Genomic DNA, 14115 nt, shown 5'->3' with positions numbered 1-14115 from the left:
CTCATGATCACCGTGACCTCCAATACTCGGCGTATTTGCATCGAGCTGCATGCTCTCATAAATGCTAAGTGCTGTGGTGGGTGTGCTGCTCGTCTCATTGTGTTTGGTTGTGTACCTGTTCGGGGTGATAAGGCCCAGAGTAGAGCGGGTCTTTTGTTCTGCCAGAATTAGTCATCCCCTTCGCGGCAGCAGGGGTAAATTAAACCCTGCCTAATCCAAGGTTCAAGCCCAAATAGTTGAAACTTAAGCCTGTTGTCACCGGTGTTGCTGTGTGGCTTTTTTTTTGTCATCTGCGACTATAAATATATGTTTTTTCCCCTCTTTCAGTTTGAGGCTGGAGCGTGTCGGCGAACATCTGATTTGAAAAGCACAGAGTGAGAGAATCTGGCGAAGCCTCTTGTGTGATTCTCAAGTATGTCGTTGTGTGTTTTTGAAGTATTTATCTGTATGCAAACACGCGAGCGAACAGGAGCAGAGTGTGGCGTGTGGTTGGAAATCATATTAATAGAAGTGGTCAGAAGTGTTTTTTTTTTTTTTGTCTGAGTCACAGGCAGCCGCTGAGGTGTGACACACAAGTCTGTGTTCTTTATATCTCACTCCTTCTTTTTGTTGCTATCTTGGTTCTGTGCCCTTTAATTGTCTGTCTTCCTTCCCTTCTACTTCTTCCTCTTCTGTGTTGTAACCTCCTTCTCTTCCTCCTCACCCACCTACCCCATGACTCGGCTGCTTGTACTCGTTGGCTTCCTCCCTCCTCCCTCACCCTCCTCCTCCTCTCTTTCTCGCTGGTCTCGCTTTCCGTCACGCCAGCCACAGCAGCAGCGGCGGCAGCAGCAGCAGTAGAGCCGCCGGCTCACTCGAGGCTCTTCTCAGTCACAGCGCAGACTGCAGTGTGCATGTTGGTGTGTGTTTGATGTGTTTCTGTATTTACAATGCATAAATCAAACAGCGTTCCCGCGGCTCTTTAAAGAGCAAACAAGACGTATATATGGAGTTACTCTAACCGCGGACTGGGGGAAAGATATGTGACAAGACCTTCCTGGAGCTCATTAAGAAGAAGAAGAAGAAGAAGAAGGAAGACATAACATCACTTTTTCCTCTTTCTGTCTTCTGTCAGCCCCTCCTTCAGTCTCCTCTCATTGTTTTACCTGCTGGGATTCTCTAACACCTAACTGTAAGTTGACTTCCTCACGTCCATCTGTGGGTGTTTGCTGCTGCTCCTCGTTCGGCTCTCAAATTTGTGCCCAAGTGCATGTCATGACACCTCTGATGAGTTAATTAGGCCAATTTGTAGAGCCGGTTCTGTAGTGGAAGATGAACGCTGTCGAGCGGACGCCACTGACCTGTGCGGTTTGTGTTTGTTAGGATGCGTGTTAATTATAGAGTCACATGGCTGCTGTTTATGTAAAAAGGCTTTTCGGGTGCAGTGTGAGAGTGAGCATCCTCTGCATCAGGGATTCTCTTGAGTTTGGAGGGAAAAAGGAGGAAGATTGAAAGAGCGTGTCGGTGTGCATCTTCGTGTCATTCTGTCACCTCGGGCATCGGGGAGGATCGATAGATCTGCGCCTTTAGGTGGACCGTTTAGCTCTGCCAAGTGATGAACACACACTGTGGCCTTGAAGGGACCACAGAGGAGCGTTTCGGATCGCCTGCACAAGTGTCCATCACTTTCAGAATATTGTGAAGAGAAGCTTGGAAAATTCAAAAGTTTTTTCCTACAAAATGGGCAGATCAAACGTTTATTTAATAGGTCTGAAACTGCAGGACTGTCAGAAGCAGAAAGAAAAATCAGTCAAAGAAGTGAAGAATGTGCAAAATGAACAGAAGATAACAAAATGTTTAATCCTGGAAGATGTTTTCTCACTTTGCTCCTCCTTTTTCTCAAGTTTTCTGGGTCGCGTTTCTTTGGTCATACATTGAAAATGCATTCAGGAGCTTCAATAATTTTACATCTTTGTTGTTGGAAATTCAGAGGATTTTTTTCCTTTTGTCACATGTTCCTTTTGTCATGTTTCATATCATTAAACTTTCTTTACCACTGATCAAAAATCTCCTGAGAAATCAGAAAGATTTTGCGAACTTTAAGAGAAAAAAAACCAAACTATCCACACTAACCTTTGCTTAATCAGAATTAAACTTTTGCAAACCAGAGTTCAGGTTCAATAGCAACACCCTGGACTGATTCCTGCAAGATCTGTAGAATCAAGAAATGAGTTAAACAGAACCTGTCTGACAGAACGAAGTAGGCTTAAAGATTTCCAAAAGCAAAACCTCCTGACCTGTTCTACACAAATTCAAGAACAGATGAGAAACAAAGTTGTCGATCAAACAAAATCTTAGTTTGGACAAAGTTACAAAGGCATTTTTAAAGTTTTAAGAATTTTGTTGTTCTCAGCAATAACAAATCATCAAATCATTTCATAGAACATGGTGCTGGTAGTGTGAGGATCTGAGGTTGGAGCCATGAGTTCTGCTTTATAGCAAGGTCTTAAAATGGTCTAGTCAAAGTTGTCAGTTAAATCTGATTAGCATCATGCCTTTGGTTCTCAAACTGGCCACAGAGGTTTAAAAACTCCCCAATATGGGTGAATATCTGCAGTGCTTTATATTAGTTTGGGCCAAAATAAAACAAAAAAGCAGAGAGCTGAGGGTGACACAAGCCAATCAGTAGCAAGTTTCTATCATCAGAAAATTACCATTTGCATTTACTCATGTTTTTTTTCTGATATTAAGTCTGCTTTGATGACTTCAAACATTTAATTATGACAACAAGGGAAGAACTGAAGAAATACAAAAGGTGGAAAATGAGTTTTTCACTGCACTGTCGACTTTTGAAGCCATTTACCAGCTGCTCTATCCCGACTCACAAGTAATGACTACATGGGGACACGATGCTTTTTTATGGTGCATAAGAGCCGTTGTTCTCTGGGTTATCGGCCCAAACCGAGACGAGCTGCTGTACTTCAGCAATGAAGAATCAACGACATGCATAACGAGAGATGCTTGACTGTTTAATTCATGACTAATCTTCTGCTGTACCTAAGCTGTTCTGTTTTTTAATTAATGTTATGCTTTTTCTCCGCATGTTCGATTAGTGCGCATGTTTACCCTCTTCTGAATGCATAATAGTAATAAACATGAGAATATGTTGTGGGGCAGCATTTTGCTTGACATATTTGAGTATCTGTGTGTGTTTCTGCAGGAAAATGTGGAAGAGGAAATGATTTAGAGAAAGGTCAGTGAACAGGATGCCCTTTTTTCTTATCTGATGCACGGTGCTGTGGAGAGAAACCGAAAAAAGAGGCGAGGGAGAGAAAAGGCTATACTGCTTTCAGAAGAGAAAGGAGGTGAGATGTAAAAGTGAGGAGGCAAGAAAGGTGGAGAAACAGAGCATGTCAGTTTAACTCGGCAGGCCTCGGGTTGTGTAGCGGGTCTCTGTGAGGTAAAAGCACCGGAGTGACCGCAAATACCTGGAGTCGAGCCGATCTGTAATGAAAGTAAACAAAAAAACAAGTCCATGTTTTTACAGAAAAAAGGAAATTCTCCATGAGTTTGCAGCGTGTTGAAAAAGTATTCATACAATACAATCCACCATGTTTCAGACTTTTTCACTTTTTTCATGTTTCTCACTTTAAAGCTATAAACTTTGACATTTTATTACAGTTTTATTGGCTCTATAAACACAAAGTATTGGCATTCTAATGTATGGAGATCTGCAACAGACTGGCGACCTGTCCAGGGGGGGGCCCACCTCTCGCCCAGAACGTTAGCTGGAGAGGCACCAGCACCTCCCAGCCCCACTAGGGACAAGGGTGTTAGAAAATGGATGGTTGGATGGATGGAAATTCTTAGATCTAAAGATCTAAAGATCCCTATTTAGTTCACTCCATCTTCAATGTCTCTGTAAAAGAAAAGCATTCCCCCACCATTATGCTGCCTCCACATAAAAAAAAAATAGAACACTGAAGTTTGTGGTTGTAAAATGACAAAATGTGCTACAGTAACTGTAGCTAATTTAAACTGCTGTTAAAACTCGACTTTAACTCTTTTCATTACTAAAACAGGTTATTGATGAGAAATCTAGAACTGTGGAGCGTAGAGTATGAATATTGTATATTCCGGGTGAAAGACATCTACTGCCTATTCTATCACATTATACAGAGTCTCTTGAGATGGCATTTTGTTTCAGATTGGTGCTACATAAATAAAACTGACAAGAATTGAATTGAACTTGTCAGCTTTGCTGTGTTTCAGGGAGTCACTGCGGCTCTGCTCAGCCATGCTCAGTTAATCAGAGCAGCTTTATGACCCAAAACTTCTGACAAGGTTACATTTATCATGTTGGTTCTTTTCTTTTTCTTTTTCGTTCATCCAATTTTATCTTCAAGTTTTGACCCGCGGCATGCTTATTTTTGATTGAAATCTGCCAGTTATGCTAATTTCTAAAAGTCTAAATTTTTTATAAGTCCGTATGACAGTTTAACTTAATTATAATCTTAAGTTTCACAATATTATTTAGAACATTATTACTCTTTTCAACAGATAGTTTGAGCATGCTTCTCCAAAATAAAGAATAAAAAAATCATGATTATTGTCTGACTAGTGTAATCAGTTTGGACTAATCGCCTGAACAAAGCTGAGCACATTTTAACTTTACATCTTTACCAGCATGCAGGCAGCTAATGAGCTTACAAATATATAAATGCCAGGAATGTAATGTGACCAATCAAAAGTGCAGCATATAATTAGCTAAACAGAAACATCTAAATAGTCAAAGTTATAATAAGGCTTATTTACTTACTTATTTCGTTTCATTTACAGTTCAAAATGTCGACAACTAAACACATTCAACCATTTGGATGCATCTTTAAACACAAAACAGGCAACGTGCATATGTTAATATAATAATAGCAAAGAAAAAACATGTAATTTTTGAAATGACACAACACTACTGAATCAATATGCTCTTTATAAATTGAATATTATATGCTGTTATTTTGTTGAAAGTAAATATTGATCTATTCTTTTTGTTTTCTTTAGACAGATTATACTACAGATTTGCTCCATAAACAGAAATACAACGTTCTGATCCTCTCAAATTATCAAATGCTATCTCTTTTCATACATCTATTTGCAAATGTGCTGGTAATGTACTGTGATGTATTTTAAACATAACTGGCAGAATACAATAGTCCACCAATTTGTGAAATGTCATTGATTTTAAGATAAACAACAATAGATTTGTTGGATTTCTGTAGCGTAAGGCACAGAAAAGACACTTTTAATACACAAAAAACATCCAAATTCACCATTAAAAAAATCTAAACAAAGGAAAACATTTTAAAAGATTTTTATTGGTGTCCTCTCATAAAAGAAGTGGTGACTGATTTACACCACACAGCTGTGAATTCTGTGTGAAGCTGACCTCTCTATGTCATTCTCTCTAATCATTTTTAATTTTCAAGGACCTCTTCTGTGTAAAGTGGTTTTTTTTTAGGAATCTCAGTTTTCTCAGCAAAAATCCAGTTTGCATGTTGACAAGAGGTGCGGCCCCAAGTCTTGTTCAGAAAGTCTCTGTGCTAGTGTAGAGAGGATCTAACAACTTTTGAATGTACCGCTGATGCAGCACACCTGAGTCAAATGGCTGAATGATTGGTATCATTTGATTCAGGTGTGTTGGAGCAGTGATACATCTAAAAGTTCAAAGTTCAGGACATTGGATTGAGTTGCAGACCCATAAGGTAGTGGTAATGGAAATCTTATTATTTCTTATTAGCCAAAAACAGTGAATATTTTTGTGCAATATATTCACTGTTTTTGGCTATTCTCCTCGTTAGGATGTAACTTTAGAACTAAAAATGTTGATAGTTAATTAGTTAGTTCTATTATGTGCTAGCTAGGTGTTGGAGGGGTATTTATTCAGTGTTGTTTTTTATAGCTTTACTTGCTAATTTGTGCAGCGTTTGGCTGTTTTTTCCAAGCAGCATTTCCTCAAAAACAATGCAAATTTCTGCTGCCAGTTTTTTTTCCCCCAGCCCTCAAATTTCCCTCCTGCTGCAGGAAAAAGCTTCCTTCATCAAGCTGAGTATTACATCCAGTACGTGGGGTGGCATTACTTTAATCTGCATATAGTTACACCAGCACTCTCTCAGGAGCCTGTCAGTGGTAGTTGGTTTTGAGCCTCAAATGCAGGCACGAAGATCAGAAGTAGAGGTGATTCAAAAAATAAAAGCTTGAATAATAACATTTATGGTGAAATAAAAAAAAGAGGTAATCTGACTAAAACTGGAACATTTTCTCCTCGCAAAACACTCCAACCACTTTTTTAATGGTAAGCCAGGTTGGCTTGGGTAGATTTTTTTCCCCTTTTTGTGCTAATTTTTGTCTGATATTAACATTTGATTGTGATTTTAAAAAAGGAATTGGTATACTTTTTCACAGCTTTCATCTTGTTTAAATCTTTCTTTCAAACATATAGCACAACATAAAAGTACACCGGCAATGTTGTCTGTTTCAACATTGCTGATGGACTTTTATGTTGTGCTGTGTGCTTGAAATGCCTGACTGCAAAACTAATTCCCCCTTGGGGGACAATAAAGGGACTGAACTGAACTAGAGGACAGCTGGGGGAACGTGGTAGACTTTTTTTTAGGTGTTAAAGCACATTGATTTATGTATTATTAGTAGTATTATTATCTTTTTATTGTTCACATGTTTTAGTCTTGCTTTTATAGAGACCGAAAAGAGACCAAGATACTTAAAGTCAACATTTTTCTTGTCATGAACCACGGCAGATTCTCATCCCATCATCTTACTCATATTTAAGAATATAATTAAGAGAATAACAAATTTAAACTCTAGAAACACAAAATTTTGAAGTAGTTTTATAAGACTTTGGTTTACCTTGATCCTTGATAAAAATCAGTATAATTTACTTCTGTCAGATAAATGATTTACTGCTTTTTGTGTCTGACAGACAGTTCAAAAGAATAACATACAAGCTGCCTTTTTATCTTGGGGAAATTCAAGCAGGGTTTTCGTTATTCTTGTAGTTCTTTTAAAGTCAGATGTGAATTGGATAGAATAATAAATAAATGAATCTCTACAGACATAATCCTGACTGGTACTAGTTCTGGTTGGCATTTGTTATTTTACGTTTGCCTTGTCTTAAACGTGTCTATCTCATTTTCACAGCTTTTTTTTTTATTTCATTGTCTTGTGCAAGAAGGGAAGCCCAGAAGCACTGCATGCTCACTAACAATACCTGAAGCTCATTTACATTCATAAATAAAAAAATAAACAATTCTGTGTTTGTCTTCAGAGGCGAGTCAGAGCTTCTGATACGCCTGTAAAATAAAGTAGAAGCAAAGCTGAAATGGACCTTTTCTGTATAAACATTTTAGTGTTCAATGAGCCGTCAAACAATATGGTGTGCAGAAAAGACAGACAAAAACAAACACCTTTTGCTGTTTTTGTCCGATAAAATAGTTTGAAATTAGGCTGCAGTATTCCATGCTAAAGAGCCATTTACCCAGTCTATAAAAAAATATTTCCCATTATAAAAATGTTCATCTCAGCACTTAATGTTCATTAGCTTTGCTGGTCACCATAGATGATTTGCTGTGGTCCCTTTCTCCTTGTGACACAGTTTAGCATGTCATCTTTGTTTGTTGCAGGTGCAGGACGTGCTGCATCTGTATGTGTGTCAGCACACGTGCATGTATCTGTTCGGGCCCATGAGGGTGTGGGTTTTCTTCCGATGCAGATCTGCGTTATTGATGGGCTTGTCCCGTACTCTTCTCTCCGTGACCCAGTTCTCGTGCTCTGACGCCCCTTGCTCATATCTTCCCTGCAGCAAACTCATGTTGCCAGAACAGCAAGAAAAAAAGAGTGGCATTAGCCAAAAAGAGAAGAATGCTGGTGTGTTTTATATTAAAAAGATTACACGGTTTTGCCTATTCAAAACTCTTTAGTTGTTTCTTTATATTTTGATTCCTGTGACTCGTCCAGGCATAAATTCCTGAACTGGAGAGATGAACCTGTGTTGTACAGACAGACAAGAGAGCAAAGAGCCCTTTGAAGTTGAATCTTTTGCACTTTGTATGCAAAAATAGTATTTTAGCACCAAAAGTTTGATTCCAAAAGAGCTATTCTTGGTCTCTCAGATCTTTTGTTGGGTCTATGTTGGATTGATTCCTGCTTCTTACAGAATTGATTTTCAGAAACAGCTCTTGTGTTGGAAGTCGATTTTCAGGGCTGACATTTCTTTTGTCTTTTACCTGTCTACTTTCCTTAGATTGCTTAAGCACTCTATATCAATCCAATCAGGCATAATATTGTGACCACTTGTCTAATAGTGTGACAAAAGAGACTGAAAAAGTCACCAACCATCAGGGAATGCAGCTTCCATGAAAGGCAAGCTTTGTAATAATGCTTAGAAAGATGGTATGTACCAAAGTAGAGTCAACATGAAAGGCTAGATCCTTCCAAGGATCAGATTGCCTCCAATGCTGGTGCATCCTGGTGCCATGTTGCAAGTATATAATTGGGGAACAGAGTTTTTCTTCTTCTTCTCTATGATGCATACACTTCCAAAAATTGGATTCAAGCAATACTTTGTTACTGCAATATGAAACACACTAATACTACAAACACACAATTGTCTGGCCTTGTCAGACTCACTGAAAACCTTCCACTGCCCATTTTTGGGGCGATGGTAGTTCAGCAGGTAGGAGTTCATCCTGTAACCAGTCAAAGAGCCCAGTGCCACCATCAGTGTGTGAATGCCTGAATGCGGTGCTTTGGAGTCCTCTGAGCTAGATAAAGCACTGTACAAACACAGGCCATTTACCATTTTTCCTGCTTCTAACACATCAACTCCGATGAGGAAATGTTTGTTTGCTGCCTTTGTTTGCACAGATAATGCAATAGATTATCTGTGTTATTTACGTCATATGTGAGTGGTTATATTGTTGACTGACAGATCTATACTGGAGAAAATCTGGGGAGATAATTAGCGAGATCGCAGTTAAAGTCCAAAGTTGCCTGTTGACCAGATTCAACATAAAGTTTGGTTTCTCTGAGCCAAAGGTAAACAAATCAGAGGCTCTTTGTAACTTAGTAAGTGGTGAAGTCATTACTGTCTGATAAATGGTCTTTTTATATATGTATGGTGCCGCTTTCGATCATTCAGTGACTTTTCCTGCTGAAGAGCTTCATTGATCCAGGTTCTGTCTCATCTCTGCAGAGCTCCTTCCTCGGTAGCACTACCTTTTCCATCGGGGATCTGCTGAGGGCTAAAGATGGACGACTGACCTTGAGCCTGAGGTGAGAGCATGTTACTTTCATTCTCGCTTTTCCGTTTTGCTTCTTAGAGTCTGCTGATTAAGAACTGACAGATCAGCCTGAACATGACACCGAGTCGGGAAGAGAGAGCTTTCCACAGATGTTGTGACAGCAGGGGTGTTGCGTGAGCTGCCACCGTTGTTTGCTTCAGACATGTTGTATTAATATCAAGGAATGCAGGTTTCTCATTTGTGCTGTCTGTTTTAAGCACATACCAGAGGAAATTAAAAAGAGGCCAAAAATGATTGCTTAGGGTCAGGTTTCTACGAGATAAGTTTCTCTGAAGATTTGTTTTGCACTAACGTCTTTAAAGAGCTGTCAACAGCAAGAATTTGCTCTTTGCTTATAATATTTATTAGCAAAGTAAGACAACTGCTCATTTTTTGAATGATCTGTTGATGGCAGTGAAAAAATTTTCATTTTTTTTTTATTTGCAGTTTCTCAGCAGACATTATGCAAACATTATGCTTCATAGTGATAATTTTGCAAAAAGAAAAGTTAGAAACATAACTGAGGTGTTTTGAGGAGGCTCAGGGAAGATGTTATTTTAGATTTTTTATATTATTTAATATTATTTAAGTTTGCCTTGGATGTAAACACTTATTTGCAAAAGCAGCATCTGACTAATGTATTTACTGGGATTTTAATTAATGGAGCAACACAAAGTATTGCATAAATTTGAAGTAGAAGACATTTTTAGAGCATTTTGCTGATAAAAATCTGAAACGCTTCTATATTCATTCACCTTTATATTGGTACCTTGAAATGAAATCCAGTGCAAACATTTGCCTTCAGAAGTTGTCTACTTATAAAGTAGACTTTCCATGTGCGTAGTTTCATCTAAATATAAATCAAGCTATTCTGTGAGAGAACATTATTGAATAAATAACATCATGGAGACCAAGAAATGTAAGAAGTTTACTGAGACTGATCAGAAAAGGAGAACATTACTCAGAGAAGCAGTCGAGTCGGTAACTCTTGAGAAGCTGCACAGATCCACGGCTCAGGTGGGAGAATCTGTTTATAGGGCAACTATCGTTTATGCTCTCCACAAATCTTGCCTTTATGGGAAATTCACAAATAGAAAGCCGTTGTTGAAATGAATTAAACTTTTTCAAAAAAAATTTGTCGTAGCAGCGAAATCTGCTCACCTTTTTGCATCCGTTTTCCTCCTATTTGGAGGGATAACAATGCAGCATTGTTTCCACACCATGCGTGATGCTGCAGATTGTATGGCAATGGAATGATGCATCCCTGATTCATACACAGATAAAGAAAATATTGATTAAATTAAAAATATATATCATATTGTAAATTATCATATTCTAGTCTATACAAATAAAATAAAAAAATGCCATACCTTTTAAAAGTTGGTGACGAAATGCTGTTGACTTTTGCTGAAATTATTATTACTTTTTATTATTTTTATGGAAAGGGTTGGCTGTGTATATGCTTGCCAATATCATTTGCAAAGAGATTTCCATAAATAGAAATAAATATGTGTGAGCTCTCCTCTACATACATACATAATGTCTCATTCAAACGTTGGCAAACTGCATCAGTGCAGAGAGATCCTGTTTTCTCAGTAGAGTTGTTCAGATCCTTGTCTCTACTTCTACAATTAGAAGAACAAACAAATCAGGTTTGCAGACATTTATGATCCACGAAATGCTTCTTGATTCTGCCATAAGTGCAGAGGATGGGTAATTCGGTTACTTGATTCAGATGTTTTGGACATTTTCTAAAAACTCGAGGAATGAAGTTGGAGATCTCTGGACATGAGATGGCCCTAAATCCAAGTGACAATCTGTGGCGTAACTTGAAAATTGATGTTCACAAACAATCTCCATCTAATCTGGTTGAACTTGAGCTCTGAAGCAAGAAGAATTGGCCAAAATGTCAGTCTGTGGATGTACGGATTCATCAGGGCAGAATTTAAATACATTCCACACTGTTCAGATTTTTACTTATAAAAAAACAGAATAACAACGTATCGGAACCAATTATATGCTACTTTTTGTTGGGCTACCACATTAAGTCACAATAAATATGATGGTATAATGTGACAAAATGATTGATGGACTTCCAGCTGATTTCCAGCTGCCAGTATTGGTGACAATCTGCTGACCATCAGATTCAGCCACGTGGTTTGCTGAAAAACTTTCCCAAATTTTCCAAATTGATTTTTTACAAATTCTCATCTTGAACAAAGAAAATGTTAGTATTGTTCATAGTGGCAGACCAGAAGGAAAATGTTTCTGCTTGAACCTGTAAGTCATCTTTCAGACAAATTGAAGATGTGTTGCCTTCTTGAAGCAGAGGCAGTTCTGTGACAGCAAAGTAATCACAAATTGTGGTCTTGAGTGATAAACCGGATTGCCTTGGCTGCATGGATGGAGGTGAAGGTCAGCAGGGTTACCATGGGGACCAGGAGCAAAATCCCATATACTGGATCAGATGGTGTGTTGGATATTCCTAAGCGTAAATAAAATGTTCATTTGGTCATTGACGTTTGTAGATTCTCATCTTTCTGTTTGTGTTTACTTGACTGACACAAAATAAGACGCATGCAAAGAGTAGAACAAAATGAACATAATGTTTTATTGCTTGATAAAACAGTCTCTATTTCCGCAGCCACTTTTTTCCCTTCATCTTCAAGCTGTCAGTCTCTGTTCATCCTGACTCTTATTTCCTTTTCACCTCACACTCTAGTCATATCTGAAAATGTGTTCCATCAGCCATCTCCTCTCATTATGTGCCTTTTTTTCTAATTTGTTGTGCCATGTTTTCCATTTCCTGTAGGTGATCCCTAGTCACCAGGCTTAATTGTATCTTGCAAGACTATATGAGATGCAGTCAGGAAAGAAATTACCACCTCACTCCCTCATGTGTGTTTGTATATTTCTGAGAGGTCTTATGTAGAGCAGAGAGTTAACAAAACTGGGATTGGTTCTGCAACCACTGGAAAGAAATGTACAAATATTAGTTTTTATGCAAAAATCACAGATGTGACACAAAACTATTTCATTTCAAACAACTCGTCTCCAATATACAAGAGTTTATTAAAAATAATTCACCAGTCCAGTTAAATTCTTTATTAAACAAACTCACTAAGTCAGTAACGCTCAACTAAACTGATGAGAAAAATATAACAGAATGATAAAAATGTTAAATATCTAGAAACATTAAAAATATACAACAGCTTCCGTAGTTTAGCTAGCATTTAGCTTTTGAGAAAATGGGACACTTAGCTTGTTTTTATGACTTTTTTATATAGCCTAGTGACAATAAAGGGAAAGAAAATTTCCGTAATATGAAGTTAACTTGTGTTGTATGATTAAAATGACTCTATCAGTCAATAACCTCATAAAACACCGTTAATTGCAGGCACCATGACCTGCAGTTAGAAGGAAGTTTTGCTTGCAGAAAACAACAAAACACTGCTAATTTATCTCTGCCCAGATCCAAGCCTTTCTTGAACGGTTCTCCTGAGACAGTGCTGGTGCCTACTTCCAGAGAGGCATTTTGGGCTCAAGGACAAGAAAAAAATGGAATCCAGTGGATGGAGAGCATTCGCTGCGTTTGTGGGGAAACCAGCTATGATTAGCCTCTGTGCTAACCTTTCTAAGAGGTTGTCGTTAGCCTCTTCACTCAGCTCCCGTAAACAGATACAGTTGGCTCACATTGGCCTGGAACGCGTTGTGTCCTCTTAGCTCCTGGGAAACCAAAGACAGTTGTCATTCACACACTGAAGAATGTTATCAAGCCAGTCATGCCATACTGTCTTATTTTTTTGGTAATTCTCAAATATTTAGTTAAAGTAAACAGGATCTTGGGAAGGGAAGTTCTGAAATAGTGTGGGAGCTGTCAGTCAAGTCAGTTTTAACAATTTTCAATAAGCTGAAAAGCTCAGGGTTTTACTATACAAGTAGAAAAGTCTTACAAGAAAAAAAATAGTTGATGTTGTGCATCCAGTTTGCCTGTCTGTTGCCATTGTTGGAATAAATGTGTTAGACTGAGTGAAACATACATAAACACACACAGACCCACAGAGCAAATGGCCCACATTTGATATGCAGTTTGCTTGTTGCTTCATCCAGAGAGAAAACATTTGTTTATAGCGAAAACATAGATGCTTTACATGCATCTATACTGTAAGATTCACTCTGGGCTGTTTGACCTGTGGAAGAGTTGATGACTCACACTACAAATTAGTTCTGCTGGGCAAGCAGGGCAGGAGCTGCAGCACTGACATGGGCAAGAATGCAATTCAGTGTGCACAAACAGATGCTTCATTTAAATATAATGTCCTAATCCCCACTCAGCCAGTTGTTGCAGAAAGTCGGTTAATTTGAGCTGCTTCGCTCAGCACAGAGAATTTGGGGCCGCTTTATCTCCACAAAGCAAGGATTGATTCCCTTCAGTGCATCTCCAAACCAATATGGCTCTGGCCAACTTCTTTTCATAAGCTTTGGATTTGCATTGCTTGCAAGCATATGTGGAGAGAAATTGGTATTTGACTAGCACCACTGAGAATATGTGATTTTCCTTCTCTTTCTTTGTCCCTTCAGCGAAGTTTGCTGTGCTACAGGGCTGTCTGGCTCAGGGCTTATTCCTTATTCCCATGAATTTTCTGCATTTCAGCTGCTCTCTCAGGTCTCACGCTCACTTTCATGCGAGACTGGTTAGGATGTTTGTCACGGATTGTTTTTGTTTGCAGTGTGACACGACCAGTTTGATTTGGGTCACTTTTCTGAGCAGTTCCTGACAGTG

The 14115-nt window shown here is 38.5% G+C and overlaps 1 protein-coding gene across 6 annotated transcripts in view; it reads left to right on the top strand.

Moving 5' to 3' along the window:
- inpp4b (inositol polyphosphate-4-phosphatase type II B) overlaps positions 1–14115 on the top strand; it is a 189150-nt gene that overhangs the window by 60727 nt on the left and 114308 nt on the right. For 5 of the 6 annotated variants that reach the window (XM_023334716.1, XM_023334715.1, XM_023334718.1 and 2 more), the window contains one exon: positions 9245–9324. In XM_023334716.1, the coding sequence (XP_023190484.1) occupies positions 9245–9324 (80 nt within the window). Of the gene's footprint in view, positions 1–794; positions 1172–9244; positions 9325–14115 lie in introns of those variants that run through there. The other variant, XM_023334721.1, reaches the window with a different exon arrangement.

The sequence above is a fragment of the Xiphophorus maculatus genome, chromosome 5, assembly GCF_002775205.1.
Source record: "Xiphophorus maculatus strain JP 163 A chromosome 5, X_maculatus-5.0-male, whole genome shotgun sequence".
Classification (NCBI taxonomy): Eukaryota; Metazoa; Chordata; class Actinopteri; order Cyprinodontiformes; family Poeciliidae; genus Xiphophorus; species Xiphophorus maculatus.
The sequence above is the reverse complement of the archived record's forward strand: the minus strand, read 5'-3'. Positions and strand labels throughout refer to the sequence as shown.